We start from the raw sequence: 19,327 nt of genomic DNA, 5'->3' as shown, positions 1-19,327 counted from the left end.
AGACCACATAAAAGTATATATGGAGTAGTATTGATTCCTGATTTCTATCAGTACACCACATAATGTGTGTGGTGAAAGAAAGAAGGTGAACAGTCATTGTGACCTTCTCCAGCAAGAGAGTATGTAAAGTAAGCATGTGTAGCAGCTTCTTCATTAACAGTCAATGGTATAACGATATTCAATGCCCACACTTGTGCTCATGGCATTTGCTAGCCTTCCTTGCTGCACTGTCTACAGGAAGGAGACAACTATATGCTTTCACTAAAACAAAGGCACAGCAGAAACTGTCTGTGTAAGGTGCTGTTCTGTGCTCTTCCTGTAGAGTTTATTATGCTAGTATTGGGCACATTGCTGTTTCTGTCTATAAGCTCTTCTCAGCTACAGCTGTTATCATTCAAACTCATGCAAAACACCACCATATGCATGTGGGAGGAAGATAGTGGGTTTGGAGTAAGAGGAAAACTTTGTAACAGTCCGAAAAAACATAATTAACAAAGACAACAGCGATGTACTTCAAAGTAGTTGATGATATCTATATAGATATAAATTCTTTTATAAGAACAGGAGTGTTATTTTTTTCAATGATACACAAAAATACTCCACCCATTCTGGTAAGAGACTATATATGGCAGATGACATATGGAAGTAGGAAACATCCTATGGAGTGCATTCCCTAACTCAAATATTAGCAATATTTCAACTCAGACTATGAAATTAAACTGTATTTTAATAATCTCAGTTTAAAAGTATTTTGAAAAAGAGCCTTGGTCAAATAAACCCCACTTACATTATACATGGTTGTCAAGTCAACTGAAAAAAATATTTTTATCTAATAAAACTTCTAAAACTTGTTTAAAAAACACTGCCAGATTTTTTTTGTGATATCATGCAGAAAGTTGGAACAATCTCTACTAAATTTTGAAGATGATCCCTATTGATGTTTAATGTGCAGTAGGAACACCACAAAGGAAAACCCTTAACATCGCTCTGCTTGAACGTCAGAGCTAACAATTCAGGTGACCGAAAGCAGGAGACAAATATTAGTGCATTTTTTTCAGTTAAAAAAATATTATTTTACAATGCACTCCTGCTGCAATTATATGCATACAGCTGGATTCAAGATAGATGACAGCACTTCTCCTGCAACCAAGGGAATAGGTTATAGGCTTACAGGCACAAAATGCCTTCCAGTGTCAACCCCCACAAAAAAAAATACCAAGTACCACACTTTGATTTGATTTGATTTTAGTTGAGTATTAAGAAATAAAAGCTCTTTCAAGGCTCAACAAAGGTTCCTCAGTCATTATACTATATTTAAATAAGTTAAACAAGGCTATGCACTCATCTTTTGGAAAGAATTAGGTCAGCATTGTAAAGTGCTATTTTGTATTCTCACTATATGACTCCAAAAGTCTCCTACATGTCCGACATTCATGTCATCATTTGCTCAGTGACCCAGCCCTCTTTCAGGTGAAAAGCTTTTTATTATTTATTCATTATTTTCTTTGTGCTTTGCAAAAGGCAAGTGATCACCATCTTTTTCCACTTAAAAGCACGGTAGTGGAGCTGAACAAGAATGATGCTATTAAGCTAGAACATGCAATGCAGCACAAAGACTAAGTAGTATCAAAAACTTCATATATGAGCAAATAATAACATGAATTCAGATGGATGTAGAGAATTACTTTAGGTCTATCTGTGAATAAAAGAAAGCAGCTAGAATTAAAAAGATTAAAGATAATTACTACCATTCAGGCAGTCACTAACAGTGAAAGAGGTTAGGAGATAAGAGATGGATGAGGAAAAGCATGAGAGCAAGTACCCAACGAAATAGGGGTAGGTTGCTGAATATTCAGTATAGTATAGTATAGTATAGTAGATTATAGTAGATTCAGAAATCCTAAAAGATAAGAGGTCAGCCCATGAGGTAAGCAGCAGAGGAGTGATGAGTATAAACTGCGGATTCAGGGTAATAGTACTAGTTTAAACTCAAGTCAGAATGAAAATTATTGAAAAAAACTTTCCCCTTGTGAAGGAGACAGTAAGTCCCTGAGTGCTGCTGCCAATTCATGCCTGTGATGTGGGATGGGATCAGGCTGCCATGTGATTTCTTACAGAATTTGTTTTTTTATAAATGATTGTGACACAGCATTTGTAAATTTATTGCAATTATTAACCTATAGTTTTTCTTCAATTCTAGCAAATAAATCACAAACCTATAATGGATTGTATTAATTAAAAAAAAAAATTAAAAATCATTATTAATTACAAAGTGTTATGTTCCCTATTGTTTCCATTGTTTTCTTTTTTGTCATAACTACACACAATATTATGTTAGAATGATCAAAACTTTTTATAGATTTGGAAATGCCAAGGTTTAGATCTGTATATGGCATTTAATAGTACAAAGATTGTCACAAGAATTTGTGTAATATGAAATCTTGCATATCACTGTATCACACAGATGTATTTGATTAAGTGAAAATAACACCACTCGTTGACTATTACTGACAGGAAAACAGAAGCTGGACTAGTTTGTTAGTTCTTAGACTGCAGATTTTAAACAAAAAAACTTTTATCACGCTGCTGTCTTTATATGGAAAATTAACCAAATGGGCTAGCAGCAGGTTTCTATCAGCCATTTTACAGAATTAATGCAAAAAAATGCATTAAAATATTTTGTTTTCTTTTGTTTAGCCCAGCTGGTGAAGTAAACCTTTATTATTTTTTTCACGAGCATTCTAAAATACATAAGGGCTTCACAAGTCATTGCATAAATGTGATAAGACACATCGTTAGTACTTGTAAATGAATTATTTAGGCTGAATGAATTGCAACACAAGTAACCCAGCTGCAGAAAAACTATGATGGTAAAACGTAGAAGATTATTTCTTTTGGAAAAACACTGTCTTCTAAGGAAAAGTCTATTAGACAAGGAAACCTCAATCTTCTTGTTAATAATTTGATGAGAAGAATAAAAAAATGATGTTTATGCAATGAATATTTCTGTTTTATGAACCATTGATCATTCTCTAGGATGTAGCCTATCTATCTTAAAACAATTAGGTAAAAAATACAAAATGTATATTAACATACAGACATTAACATATACTGCATACGTCCAGCAGAGTTTGTATCTTTTGCTAAATGTCTGTTTCTGTATTCTTCTCTATTACTCCAACAACTTCTATCACGCTTCAAGAAGTTGGATCTAGATATAGCACCTTGCCATGGTCTTTTGACTTAAGTATATGAATAATTTAAAGCTTTGATGTGGCAGATGTATTTAGCATCATAACATGAAGACAGATACTACTTGTCATTGAAGGTTTGTTTTTTTTAGACAGAATGTAATATAGGGAAACTATCCACTTCTGGTAAATACGATGCCCATGCCACATCCCGCAAATGGCTGTACTTTCAGATAAACAATTACGTCTGCACTTTATGTCTTTAATCTTATGCCAATGAAAAACACTGACATATGACATTTCTCCAAATTGAAGAAAATATGTATTCAGGAAAAAAGACTAGGCTATCACTTACTCAATGAATAGACAAAAAAAAAGAAAAGCTTTCCTTGTTAACAAAAACATAAAACACTGACATTATGATGATATCTTGCCAACTTTTTTACAGCTATTTTAAATGTATTAGACTATCAATTAAGCCTATGCATCCTGTAGGATGTTCAGTCACTAGCGGCTGAGTTTACAAATGCTGTTCTAAGGAGAGTTAACTCTAAATCTATGCTGGCATATTATAGTCTAGGAGAAATGGGAGCCTGATATCTTGCTAGAGAGAAAGTTGATTAATCTAAACTTAACTTACTAAAAACGCTGATGTAGGCTTACTTCACTGTCTCAGTGATTCATTTCTTCCTAAGCTGTTTCTTCAGCTTTCTAGCCAAAAGGCTATTGCAGCTTGATTTCTGTTAGGTATTGTGATGTGCTTGCAGAAAGTAAGAAGATCTTTACTGAGTAAGAAGATCTTTACTGAGCCTCTGTTTTTAGAACTGGACTAAGCAAAACCATTTTTTTTCATGGTTTTGAATCACTATGTAGATTTTGAGAGTCTGAGTAAATGGAAATGCATGATATGTAGCCAACTGCATTTTCTGTCATCTCTAATTGCAAATTTATTTTGTTGGGCAATTTCCAGACCACTGGCAAGTTTGGTAAGACTTATCCATCTGCCCACTAAGATCCTAGGCTGATTTAAATCAGCATAACTTCATGAGTTCAGAACACAGATGCCTGCTTTGATACACACGCAGGAAGATTGGAGACTATCGGTTTTTAAAGAACTTACCTAATAAAGCACAAAAATTGAATGACAGAATCAAAGGTGATGTCAAGAACCTTGTGACTCTATTGGGACAACGCTATTTTTTGCCACTGATTTGCATTTACTGTCATTGGAGGCGTATTGAGTTGTCCGGCCTGTATGGTTGAACATCTAATAGATGCTTTGAAATGCAATAAAATACTAATAATAAAAAAAAAAAAAATCTATTTTTAAAAACACAGCGCACTGTGGGTTTTTTATTGCAATAGTTCTGAAAAGCTATCTTATGAATCCTTTTCCCAACCTAATAGTAAAAAAGGCAGCATTTGTGATTAAATTAGTGGGATTATTCTCATAAAAATCATTTTTGAAATAAAGAACATATAATGCTAAAATTCAATACAAAGTGAAAATCCCCTACTGCCTTTTATAAAAACAATAAAGTAAGTAACAAACAAAAGGGGAAGCATTGTATCTTTCTTGATAAAGAGTAAATTTAATAAAAGCAGTTTCTTATCAAACAAGTACTATATAAATAAAACTTCCTGTAAAGTGAGCATTTTTGAATAAACAGGATAGAAAATGTTACCACAAGTATTAAAAAAATACAAAAAATAATATAAAAATATGTCAATTTTTCTGCAGCTAGGCACAAACTGCAGAAAAGCACAGCCATTTCTCTCTAAACGTGTCAATGACACAAATACATGTATGGAAAAGATATTTTCTTGTAATTTGTTTTGCATGTGCTTTAAAAATAATTCTAAAGCTTAATTTTGCAAATTGCAAGTGCGCTTTCCAAAGTTAGGTTCCTGTGTCTGCACTTCAGTTGACAGTCAACAATAATTTTATTGGAACAAAAAACTCAATAATGATGAAAATCAGTCAAAACAGTTAAAACTCAACACCTCTGACAGTCAGGCTGCTGCCGAATACAACAAGGGTTATAGAGCCTGGCCTGAGCAGCAGTCTTGGAGGAACTGCTGGGGAGCAACAGTGAGCTTCCCTGTCCAACTTGTTACGGATACTGTTTCTCATAGAGCAGCTCTCAGAATGTCAAAGATAGATCTGATTTATCTGCTGCAAGACATAAACTTCTTCATAAAATCAGTATCTCACATTCTCAAAATTGCTCATGCAGAACCAACACATCACCCATAACTTTGCAAGAATTTTATACCTACTTCCCATTTTCTGCATCTAGGATTTTGTACATCACCATTTCTCAGGAAGCATAAAGTACTACACTTCTTTGTGATCACAATACCTCTCTTTTTCAAATCCAGAAATTGCACCTTCAAGTTTTATTCTCTAAACATATTTCTATTGTGAGCATAAAGCAGTACTTATATTTCTCTAAAATATCTGATATTATCATACCTGACTCAATAAATTTTCTAATTTACTCCACCAGTGAACTTATCTGCAGATCATATTCAATTACTGTTTCTTTCCCTTTATCCTTGGTTTACTGTAATAGGAACAAGTGTACAGAAATGTGTCTTCTTCTAGCCATTCCTCTCTTTCATTATTAGCAAACACTACTACAGTAAAAAAAACTAAAAAGGTAAAAGCAGAGCATATGGCTACAAAACACAAACAAATAACAGATTTTTCTTTTGAAGTCTTTCCTTTATCATAAGTATCACTCAAACAGGTTGGGTCATACTAACCTGGAGTTGCTTTCTGCAGTTAGGAAAATTCAAAAAGAGAAAAAACAGAAAATATCGATTTCACACAGCATCTAACAAGTTACATAATTGCTCTGAATCTGCTTATTTTGCATACAGAACAAATTTTAAACAGAAATATTTTAAGTTTCAATTCTTTCTTGTAATCCACTCATGTTTCAACATTAGATGCAATGACATCCATTCTCAGCTCTGACCAAACTTAAATCAAATCACTTTCAATTCAGAGTGTTTGTCCTAAGATACTTAACTTCAATGCACAGAGGTTCAAAGGATTTAACAAAACATCCCTCTCTGTCAACACTTTGAAGCTGCTATTCTAAAAATGTATACACAGATACCTGGAACAGACATTACAGGTAAAAATGACAGATTAATACACACCTCCCTTTTATTTTATTTTATTTAAAAATAAGACCTCTCCTATTTATGTTTCTTCAGCAAGTACTGAAGACAAGAATTAAAACTTTTACTAACATATTTGATTACTGCAATTTGAGAAATTTTCCATTTTGCTTCAAAGTATTCCTCTTGGCATGAGTAAAAACACCTAGTCCAATCGTAAAGGAAAGTTATCTTCACCTGCACTTTGTCATTCTTTTCTATTAAGGGGAGGAAGAAACAATATTAATGTTACGATGACCAGTGACCATTATACACTTTAACCGGATCTATCCTGAGAAAGCCAAATTAAATGAAGGCTCTTCCAACTCATGGTCTCATTAAAATGTTTGTTGGCAACAATAGTCAGAGCTGGATCTGATACACAATATCACAGTCCCAGAAGAAAAAACATCTTGGGGCACCTGTTTTTCCTCTAGACGATGTCAGTCCTCCCAGCTAACCTGGTTTTTGTGTAGCTATAAAGACATCTGTATTACTCCAAGTTGTAAACATTTTCTTAATTTACATACTATGTATCAACAGATGTCACTATTATTATTAACAAAAACACTGTTTTTCAAATTTTCCATAAAATTTAAAAAGCATTTCTGAAAGAGGAAGGAAAAACTAAAATACACAATCAAATTAGTCAAATCAGAGTAATATGACATGCAAATGAATACTAGGGTTTCTTATCCACATACTTACTTGTGACCCATTTCATGGGCAATAGTAAAAGCAAGATTCAAACCATTGTCCTCGGCAATTATACATTTTCGTTTTTCACTGCACATTCCACTTAGATATGCTATACCTAGGAAACACAACCACCACAATGAATTATTTTTTGTTATCACTATCTGTGTGTATTATGGCATTATTGAGCCCAAACAGATCTGAAACCTTATTCTGGTAAGTGCCATCCAAATATATAAACAGACATCTGACAAAGGTTTACTTACTTGTAAGGCAGAACAACCGATTTTAGCACAGAATTGGATAAAAGATAGCAAACAAATCACAACCAGTGAACAAATCACAACAATATGATTATAAAGACTGCAATGTGCAGAAATTGTATGCTTTAAAAGCATTGCTAGGTACCTTAATGAGATGTGATAGAACATACATATGTGTATTGATACTACTGTAAATGAAAATAGATGTCTACAGCTATAGGACAGAAATCAGAATAGGTATTTCCTCTGACTGACTTAGAAGAACAGAAAACAAAGCACAGAGCCATACCCTCCCCATTATCATTGTTAAGTAGTGAGACAATGTTCAGCATGTTGATGATTTAAAAAATGCGTAAGAGAGTCAGAGAAGAATCCACAGGAGTCTGCAGCCTGGCAAACACATTCATTGTACAGGTTATAATGCCTCTACTATGTGATACCTAAGTTTTCAAAAAAAATAGAAGCCTGAATGGTAGGCTTGTGAGTTCAAGTTCAGCTTCTAAAAAGTAAAATGTCTGTAATTGTAAAAGCTTGAGGAATATGTAGCTTAATTTGAGTAAAAGTGACTTTTTCCAGACCACAAATATATTTAGTGGGGACCTATTGTCACTCGTTGTTTGAAATTTCAAAGTAAGCAATCAAAACGCTGTTTCAAGTGTTTGGCCTTCTTCCCAGGAACATCCTTTTAATGGAATGGTGCCCTCTGGACCAAAATGTTTGCTGGATGTTTGTATGTAAAGGTCAAGTTTGAAATGTTTGACAGTGTTTGAAATTTAGTCATAATAAGATAACATAACAAGATAAAAGTCATTCTTCTTAGAATCCAAGTATTTGTCAGCCTGTAAGCACAATGCCTCATCCACAACACAAAATTCAAGTAGTAAGCCCGTTGTTAGTCTGGCAATGCTGCTCTTAACCGAGCTGGCTGAAAGTTCTTTGACATAGAACTCGTGACAAAAAATGTTGCTTAGGACTGAACGAAAAAAATCCCAGATTAGACGTGAATAAGGCAGAATATTCCAACGTTTATTATTTCTTTCCAAAGATGGGAGAAAAAATTAAGCAGGAGTAAAAATAATTTGGGTTACAAAAAAAGGCAAAACATGTTTAAAGTAAAAAATGTGAAATCCTTCAAATGACACTTCATGCTAAATACAAGTATCATTTATATTAACTCCATTGAAAATAAGAGATATAAGAAATGCTCTGAAATGTAATGTTTTGGTTTTAATGCTACATCGCGGTGGCTGAAATAAGAAAAATATTTCAAAAGCTATTTTGTGCCATGTAGTTCCAGACTTATATGTATTTTCTCTCAAGTTTTGATGACCAAACTAGAAGAGAGAGAGCTGCTGTTAATGCTGTAGATTTAAGTAGTAGAGCTGGAACTGATACCAGAAGAAGCAGACATCGGGGCCCTGGCTTCAGCTGACGCAATTAATTTACAAAGCGCTCAACCAAAAAGGAAAACTTAGTCTTGGTATAGAAAAAATCCAGTGCTGTATTTTGAAGTCTTGTCAGCATTCCTGTTACTATCATCAAAATTCAGAAATACCTTCCTTATTGTGCTGGGGTTTGCTGGGGTAGAGTTAATTTTCTTCACAGTAGCTAGCATGGAGCTGTGTTTTGGATTTGTGCTGGAAGCAGTGTTGATGACACAGCAACATATCAGTAGTTGCTGAGTAGTGCTTACAAAGAGTCAAGGCCTTTTCTGCTCCTCACCCTGCTAGCAAGTTGGCTGGGGCTGAGCAAGAAGTTAGGAGAGGACAGAGCAAGTACAGCGGACACCAGTTCACCAGAGGGATATTCCATACACATCCCATACATTATGGCATCATGCTCAGAGTTAAAACTAAGGGGTAGGCCACGGCTCAGGGAGTGTCTGGGCATCGATCAGACTTGTCTTTCTTAGTTTGGGTTTTTGGAGGTTTTTTTTTTTTTCCCTCTTTGTTATTTTCCTTTTCATTATAATTTTTTTTAATGATCATAATAATATTTCAATTAGTTTTTATCTCAATGAATGAGTTTTCTCACTTTTACCCTTCCAATTCTCTCCCCCATTCTTCTGGGGGGTGAGGGAGCAAGCAGCTCTGTGGTGCTTAAGTCACCAGCTGGGGTTAAACCAGGACACCTACTGATGATGGGTATCCTGAGTTGGATAAAACATACTTCTGGGGGTCTACAGAAAGAGAAATCCCCCAGCCTCCCTCTGACTGTTAATGAGTGCTAACAGAAAACTGTTTGGTGCTCTCTAGTTTTCTGTAGGGAAAAGAAGTCCCCTAACCTTCTTTTGGCCTCTAAAATGGCAGATTCAAGTGCACTAGCAGTGTCTTTCCATACAAAAACATGAGTACTACTAGTTGCTATCCAGTACCTGCCTGCGCCCCAGTTTGATCCCAAAGAACTATGCACATAGCAGGTTTCATACTGTCCTGGATTCAGCAGCAGCAGTCATTTTTCTCCTTCTTAATAGCTGGTGCAGTGCTGTGGTTTTGACTTTCGGCCTGGGAACAGCGCTGATAACACCGATGTTTTCAGTTGCTGCTCAGTAATGTTTACTCTGACCAAGGACTTTCTGAGTCTCATGCTCTGCCAGGGAGGAGGGGAAGCCAGGAGGAAGCAGAGACAGGACACCTGACTCAAACCAACCAAAGAGGTATTCCATACCACAGCACGTCATGCCCAGGATGTAGAACTGGGGGCAGTTACCCGGAAGGGCAAGATCATTGCTCAGTAGGGCTGGGTATCGGTCGGCAGGTGGTGAGTGGTTATATTCTCTTCCCTTGTTATTTCCCTTTACTATTATTGGTCATAGCACTAGTGGTTTGTGTTATACCGTAGTTACTGGATTGGTCTTATCTCAACCCATGGGAGTTACATTCTTTCTATATTCCTCCCCATCCCTCCGGGAGCGGAGGGGAGAAAAGATGGGGGAGTGAGAGAGACAGCTGCGTGGCTGGGCTTAAACCATGACAGTTCTTTTTGGTGCCCAACGTGGGGCACGAAGAGTTGAGAAAACGACAGATCTGACCAGAGTGTGTCTAATCGTATTTGCGATAAGCATTCTTTGTTTCAGATTAATAGTCACATGTCACAATGCTGATTTATTGGCTCTCAAAGTTGTTGCTCTTGATCTCACAGTTTCAGCATGTCGTACCTTACTTACAGCTGGTATTTGCTGTGTTAAGTGTTTATTGGCTGGGGGCCCTGGGCTAAGGTTCTTGTTTCATTGTATTTTATGGTAATGACTTGTAATTCAATAGACTCATTGATCATGAAACTGATCTGGCTTGCGTTCCCAGTGTGGTTACCACCTCTACACTTTGGGAGGTATATAATAGAAGTGTATAGCAATTACACATCTTTTTTTCCCTCCTCCCTCAACATGCTGAAACCACGACACACACCTACTCTAGAAGAAGCAGTCAGCAGTAGCAGGCATTTTCAACAATACTCTGTATCTATATCACCAGTAATGTTTTTATATTTTGCATTCCTTGAGGGGAATTGATTATGTTTGACCTACTTAAGTGTAACATATGAAACAGAAGACCTGCATTTCATTTAATCAGAGTTCTGATTCTAAAAATGTCCAAAAGCAGCCAATGCAACTAATGTTTTATGACTTTTACACTATTACACAAAGTAAACCTCATATATAAAAGCCACATCCAACAGCAGCTACTGGGTGTAAATCAGCCAACTACTAGCCATGAACCAGTTTCATATCTTGTCCTTGGTTATTAATTTCACATGTAGAGAAAAAGAAACTGACTTCAGTAAGCAGCTGCTCTTGCTTAGTTGTCTTTGCATTAAGAGGAGGAATTTCTGCTTTAAATATATGCATATTCACTGCAGGTTGCTGTAGTTTATTAACACAGCTGGAACAACTCCAAGGTTAAATTCACAAGGGGAAAAAAAACCCCAACCAACAAACCAACAAAAAACCAAAGCAACAAACAATTGCTCCCTTATTATGATTAAGGTATTCCTAGTGAGCCTCATCCTCTCAACACAGAACTTCAAATTAAAACACTTAGTATGTGAAAAGTGTTGTCTAGAAAGCAGTAGCAGCATTTCACTGACAATTCAAGAATGGACCCTGTTATTTATCTGTAAATAAAACTGTGTTTTATTATGAAAGAAACCCACTGGATGAATACGTGGCAAATATAAAATATTCACATTATTTCATTCTGTAGACACCAATTTCTCATGTTAATTTTGAAGAAAATACATGCAATATCAATAAAGTAAAATAAAAATAAAAAATAAAAATAAAGTAAAGCTTTACCACTGAGCCCTAGAAGAACAACATAAGGAACTACATTTTCTCATCAAAGATGCATATATCCAAAAGAAATACATGCTCCTTCAAAAAAGTAGAACTTCTGCAAAGTCACAGCAGGAGTTTATTACTATTACCATTATTGCTATTCACAGAGATGAGCATTTCATTCTATTTGATAAATTTTCTTTAAACCTTTCTGGTAACTTAATGAGCATCCTCTACAAATCATCAAACTATTTATTGTTTCAAATTAGGCACACATTTTTTTCCATTGAAAAGCTGTGCTTCAGCTCACAGAGACATACAAAACCAAGTTACCAACTAAGATATCCAAACAAATTTGTTAGCTTTGTTACTCGTTCATGGCCTGCTGCACACAACAGTACACATATTAAAAGGCTACTGTCAACATTGCCTGCAGGAATGAAAAATCCCCAGTAAAAAAAACCCTAACTAAACCAACAAAATCACATGAAGAAATATGCAGTCAGATATACAATCATGGCTTTTTCTTATAGTGACAATACAACATGTAAGTATGATTCAGATATAGAATCATAGAATGGATTGTGTAGGAAGGGACCTTAGAGATCATCTAGTTCCAAACCCCCTGCCATGGACAGGGAAATCTTTCACTAGACCGGTTTGCTGAAAGCCCTGTCCAACCTGGTCTTGAACACTGCCAGGGACGAGGCAGCGACAACTTCTCTGGGCAACCTGCTCCAGTGTATCCCCACCCTCACAGTAAAGAATTTTTTCCTAATATCTAATCTAAATCTCCCCTTTCAGTATAAGGCATTCCCCCTTATCTTTCTACTACATGACCTTGACAAAAGTCCATCTCCATACTTCTTATAAGCTCCCTTTAGGTCCTGGAAGACTGCTGAAAGATCTCCCCAGAGCCTTCTCCCCTCCAGGCTGAACAGCCCCAGGTCTTTCTCTCAATCTGTCTTCATAGCAGAGGTGTTCCTGCCCTCTGATCATCTAAGTATATGATCATCTGATCACCATAGTATGTCTGCATTTGTAAAACTGCATTCTAAAAGACCAGAGAATGGTTATTATTTCTCCATTTATAGTGATCCAATAAAATATAGCTAATATTCTGAAAGTCTTAATTACATAAATTACTTACTTAGCACATTTTAATTTCTTTTTCTCTGACCTTCCTTGGTTTCACAACACCTTCAAACTTGGTTTGTGCTTATTCTGAATCCCCTCCCTTACTTACTTCAAAATCTACTTTCTAATTTTAGATGATTTTCAAAGAGAAAGAGACCCTTCTACATACCACCAGTTTAGTCCACTTATATTACCTGGATATCACCTCTATACATTCATGAGCTATGTCACAGATCTCTCTTTTGGGAACAGTAATGTTCTGTTTTGCAGAACATTTTTTATTTTTCTAGATGATAAGATGATAATGACCATAAAAAATACAGAACAAAATTCCTGTAACATAATCTTTGATGAAGTGGGATAGGGGATCACCCAGACCTTCCTTCTACTATTGATGAAGAGCACAGACTAGATGAATTTCCAGTGCAGATGAAATAAAAAATTTCCATGAAATCCAAATGCGTATGTCTGGTTCCAAACACTTGAAAAAAGAAACTGAAAGAACTGAAGAGAGCATATGTTCGTATAGCACAGTTTAGGAACAAACATACAAAAAAAAAAAACAAACCAAAACAAAACATTCTAAAACATTTTTTAGTGAAGAAGTATGTTGTATTCTCAGGAGTCTACGGATAGTATGTTCTTTGTTATGATATCTATCCAGTAGTAAAACTTGTCAAATTGGACCAACATCAAAAACGGTAGAACAGAACAGATTTCCAGTGCCTACTGCATTCCCTATCATCTAGGTAAAATAATGAAGAACACTATTACTATTAAATTCACATTAGATATAACATAAATCCACATATTAGATATAACTTCAGGAACATTGAAACTGATCATGAACTTCATGAATGATGGAACTATTTTTACTAAATTAGTACACATACAACTAATATTTCTTAAGCATAGACTATGAATAAAAGTAATATTTATGTATAGAAGTTTCCACACTGAGTTTCACAAACAATAGTTTATGACACTGATGAAATACATGTAAGCCATAAATGCATAGAAAACATGCAGAAAAACTTACAATGATTTGAATCACAATCACCTTCAAAGGTGACATGTAGGTATATACTTCTGAGAGCTTGACCTTAGTTTGAATTACTAATGAGGCACAAACTTATCAAACCACTTCAATAGAAACACACAATGCCCAAGTATGTCTGGCTTTGGATTCAAACATAAGTGTTTTAAATTTGAACTGGCAAATAAATGGGCCTGTGAGTATAAATGGTAGTACTTAACAGAACTTGATTGCTAATCTAAAGAAATTAATGCTTTTAGCAGCCCAGGTGATTTTCTTAAGAAACAAGAGAAAAAAACTTTCCACAGAGCTGTCACTTAAGTGCCTAATTAACACAAGCTCCTCTGAATTGCATCCCAGACACTGCTGATTTCTACAAAAAACAAATCTTGTCAGTCTGCAGTGAATCAGCAGCCCTTAAACATGGCAGCAATTCAAACAACACAGTTCACAAACAAGAATCTCAAATGCAAAGAGAAAAGCCTACAAATATTTATTTTTTTCTTTTTAGAGTTAGGTGTTAACTATACCTGTATGCGCGTGTATATATATGCAAACGCACACACAGAACTGCAAGACTTTAGAAAAAAATAGTGAGATAAAAAGAAATCAACTGTTGCTGCATTTTACATAAACGTAACTCAAATTACATTCACCAGTTTTGTTACTTTATGTACACCTCAGAAAAACTAATGCTTCCAGAAAAACATTACCAATACCTAAGTATGTGACTTTTATGTTCCAGAATAGACTACTAAGCAAACTGCTGCACTTTAATCCTTGGAGTGAAGACAAAATCTAAAAATGGGGAGGCCATACAATGTATGCCATATACCCATGAACAACTTCTGAATATGTGATTATGCAGTTTTAGGTCCTTAGTTCTTGCACCTTATGAACAGTCCACAGATGTTTAATGTCTTATTATAGGGATGGGATGTAAGAACTGCTGGAAGATAATGATCTTCTTTTAAAATGCAGCCCACATGGAAAGCAATTCTCTCAAGATGAATACAAAGATATATTCCCCTGGTTTGGGTTTTTTTTTCTTTTTTTTTTCTTTTTAACTTTGAAGCAATACATGAAAAAGAAATCTGTAAAATGTAAGGGAAAAACTTCAAAGGAACAATACACTGATGAAATGGCCACTCTGTAGAGCTCTTATAGTTTTAAATCTTTTAACTGCCTTTTTTTTTTTTTTTTAAGTAAACGCAACATCATCTAGTGGAAAATTTATCCATAAACATATGCATAAACAGGAAAAGACAAAGATGCAAAAGAAAACTGCACACTGGAAAATGAAAAAAAAAAAAAAAAAAAGCCATAAATTGAAAAAGTCAACAACTCCCTTCCCTCCCCATTTGACTTTTGCACCTGGAATCTAGAAACAGAAAAAAACTTGGTTAGATTGTGTATATTGACATTGAAGAGGTCCTAAGTCATTCCTTCTATAAGAAAATGTGAAAAATCACAGCACATGGAGTAGTATATTCTAAAGGTTTGCTTTGCCTAATATTCTCTCATGCTATTAATATGAAATAAAAACCAAACTTCATCTTTCTAAGCAGTGTAAGTCAGTCTTACAAGCAATTGAACTAATCTGATCCATTAACTTCCTATTCATGTGATTTGCAAAAAACATTTTCTAGATGTTTGTTTTACATGTCATAGAAAATTAATAACCTTGATCTACATTTATAAGTTTAACTTTTGAACAGATGTAGAAAAGTCTATTTTTAGGGCTAACACAATAAAGGCTTTCAGTCCTTAAATTACATAGATAAATTATCAAAGTGCCGTATAAAAGCTTCCTGGAACTCTGCTGTATACAATCAAATAAGACGTGACTTTGAAAAGGAGACACCTCACTTCTTTGGCAATAAAACTGAGTGAGGCTTTCCAAAGTACAGCGGAAGCGTGTTACTTAGAACCCAGAAACAGGTTTCAAGCTGAGTGCCAGCCGTTTCAGAACAGTTCTCACCAAATACACGCATAAATAAATTCATCTTGAGGATATGCTTTTCACTGATGCATTTGACAGTCATAACAGATATGCAGTTTACTTCAAATTAGTATCGCATGCTTCAGATTAAGAGTTGGTACCCATTTCTTACCATAAAATTCTGTTTCCTTATGTTGACAAAATCCTTGTTACTCTACAGACAAGATGGGGAGATGACAACTATGGAAACTGCAGTACACCAGAGGAAGTATTTTAACAACTCAAACTTGCTTTCCGTGTTTTCAAACTTGTTTTACATTTACATTTGCTTTACATGAGGGAAATACGACAATATTGTTTCGCAGTTTTCAGGCTGATTTCAAACCTTTCTCTATCGACACCTTCTGGGGACCACAGCTGTTCTTGGGGCAAAAAGGAAGAGGGAAAGGTATTTTTGTGAATTAGCCATTTCCAGTTCTCATCATATCTAAGCATATGACACTTCTCACCTTGGGACTAGCTGTAGCGAAACAGAAATGAGAATTTACTCTTTACAAATAAAAGCTTTTATTATTGCCCACTACTTTCTTATATACATATAGAGCATAAGAAAGACCATTCAGAAGAAACATCTTTTAAAACATTATGTTAGATGGAAAAAAGCAGAGCTTGAATTACGCTTTTCTTTGATACAATGAAACCTAATTTAGAAGCTAAGGAAAGACTGCTATTAACTGATCATAACAATTACTAGAAAATCTGGTAAACCCAAACATATATTTTCCTTTAACTTATTTATCTTTGCAACCAGATATACCACTACTCCAGATTTGCACCTACAGTTGTATACAGTGTTACAAGGTGGTGTACATGGTATGGAGGCTGTATCTATTCCTTTGACTAATTATCTTTCTGCTTCTATGTACATGTATTAACACATTTTTTCTTCTCTTTTGATCCTTACTTAGCCCACATTTCATGTTTCTTTTCCACACCTGCCTCACTTCCATAAACCAATTAAAAAAACCCAAACTTTTTTGTGTTTGGTCAATAAATCCCTAAAACAGATGAAGGGTCAGATGAGATGGGCTGAGGGAAGAATGTAGGGAGTGACTGACCACAGCTGTTGCAAAGAAAGCTGAACTGAGCTCAACAGAAAAGGGACTGGAGCATTTGTTTGATATGAGTGCCTGTATCAGTTTAGTGGATTAAATGCTTGTGTAAATGTTTTTTCCCTGAGTTGATCAAAAGAGTGTGAACAGCTTCTTAAGTTAGCCTGCCCAGCAAGGGGTGAGTACACATGTGGCTCAGCCCAACAGCGTATAAAAACTGAAAAACTGGCAGAATGAACTTTGAACAGAGAGAAGGACTTGAGCTGACTTTAACTCGTATATTCCTTCCTGGCTTTTGGGGACACCAAGCATCGTGATAGTGAGCATGTAAATGCCAGTAATAGGAATCAGATTTGTTCTGCAATGGCTATACTGTGTTTGCACTGTGATTTCAGTACTCTGCTGTAATTTACTCTGCTAAATTAAAATCCCACGTAACATCCAATATCATCAGATAAGTAATTTTTGTTTTAAACATTAAACTCTCCTCATGTGAAATATCTAATAGAGCCTGGTCAGAGAGTATTGGATTCCGATACTCTTGCATTTCATTGCTTCCCACAGATGATATTCTTTGAAAGAAGCAAAAGTAATACAAAATTAGCCCTTTCTAAAATACATTTTTCTTTCCTGTTGTTTTCAGTTTGAGTCAAGTTCTGTTCAGCTGATGGAAACTAACCCTGTGTCAGAGCATACGGTAGCTCTTGAACCAGGCAGGAAGCATGTAGGACCGCTACGAATATCTGTGATACTAAGTGTTGAACAGTGCCACAGAAAAGTCTGAGAAATGAAGGCATTCTTGAAAGTGGAAAATTCTCTGTGAAGTTCTTCAAAGAGAACAATTATTCTTCAGATGCATTTAAAAATAGATGTTCCATTGTCAAAATGGTTAACATAGAAAAATTATTATCAGGTCTAGGTATTTAATTGTAGAACATTTTTTGAGAAGTAAAACTCCCGGTGAACAAATATCATACATGATTAAGCAGCCTGATTAATATTGGATGACTCATATCTGGTATTTGCCCAATCAAAAATCTGTAAGAAATAGGTGACATAGATTTACTGTGACAAGTATTTAAAAACAGTTAACTTTCACAGAAAGAGAGGACCAATTTAATTTTCTAGCCCTATAGAAACACTTTGTATGAAAGCTTCTAGAGGCTTGCAAACTGAGGCTTCTGCTACAGTATAGCTTTAGAAGGAAAAGTAGGAATCACAGACTCTAGACTTAATTCAAAGAGAGGTACCCTTGCCAAAAGGCAAGTGAAATTCTAGTTTGCCAAGAATATCAGAGTAGTACAAGAAATTGCAATTTGAATACTTGCTAGCATTAAGAAACACAAACTGATCTAATTTTATAGGATGACCTTTTCTAATAATTCATTACAGCTTTGCTATTGTATACTTTCTTGCCACTGTCAATAGTTTAAATTGCCTTTTTTTTTTTAATGTAATGTAAGCACTCTTTTAAACATACTTCTATTGAAACAATGTACAGAAAAGCTTGGTTGATTTTAAAATATTTTAAATGTCTGGAACACATTAAAAAAATCCAACTTTTTATTTTAAAGCGTATTTAAAAAAAGCCTCACCACTTAAGGGCCCTGGCCCGAGGAAACAGAAAGCATGGTGTACATAACAGCATGTTTATGAAAGTACTGATGTAAGGGTAAGCTTTAGACTTCCAGGGGAGCTACCTACAGTATAGGTGCAGTATAGGCTTTCCCTATAACAATTTCTGGTCCCTTCTTCCCCTTGTCTTGGTACTATCCACCATGCAACAAACTGATGTGAAATCACTCATGAGACAGTGCAATTTTCACTCTTAGACACCTTCTTTAGAACTTTTTTTATTTCTGCAACAAAATATGAGAAAAACAAGCCTTCCATGCCTTCTTTTGAATTTACTTTATTATACCCATGCTATGGAAATGACACTGTTTGGTAGAAACACAAAATTGTTCCTTGACAAACAATGCTTCAGCACAGATATACATTGCTTGCTTTCTGCAGTTGGGGTGATCCCTGTAAAACATTTCTCAATGCTTTTATGAGATAATGAAGCTAAAACTGATATGAAAATTATTATTTTGCTGTTATTTGGACCCCTCTTAAAAAAATATTTAGGATACTTTTTTCTTCCTTTAAAGTATGACATAATCTGTGTTCTCTTTTGTGTGAGACAAGGGCCTGCTAAGGGGATTGAAAAATCCATTCGCTTTGGGGGTTTTTGATTCCTTAGAATAATCTATTATTCTATAGCCAAAGTTTTGAAGTTTTTTTGAAGTTTTTGTGACCTTAAAGCTTTTTATGTGAAGAAATTACAGTTTTGTTTTGCTATGAGAGACATGCACTATAAAAAAATGACTGATCTTGGGAGATCCTAGCAGACACCAGTAGCACACCTTCTAGGAAAAGTGAATTAAATAGCTAACTGTTCATTTATACAGAAAACATTGTCTAGATGTGGATGGCTAGCTTAACTATTATCTCTCCGATA

General features: G+C 35.2%; 1 protein-coding gene across 1 annotated transcript in view; it reads right to left on the bottom strand.

Annotated features, from left to right (window-relative positions):
• ADAMTS19 (ADAM metallopeptidase with thrombospondin type 1 motif 19) overlaps window positions 1-19,327 on the bottom strand; it is a 144,585-nt gene that overhangs the window by 60,431 nt on the left and 64,827 nt on the right. Inside the window, exon 8 of the mRNA XM_065663858.1 lies at window positions 7,071-7,176. Within this exon, the coding sequence (XP_065519930.1) occupies window positions 7,071-7,176 (106 nt within the window). The remainder of the gene's footprint in view (window positions 1-7,070; window positions 7,177-19,327) is intronic.

The sequence above is a fragment of the Lathamus discolor genome, chromosome Z (genome assembly GCF_037157495.1).
Source record: "Lathamus discolor isolate bLatDis1 chromosome Z, bLatDis1.hap1, whole genome shotgun sequence".
Classification (NCBI taxonomy): Eukaryota; Metazoa; Chordata; class Aves; order Psittaciformes; family Psittacidae; genus Lathamus; species Lathamus discolor.
The sequence above is the reverse complement of the archived record's forward strand: the minus strand, read 5'-3'. Positions and strand labels throughout refer to the sequence as shown.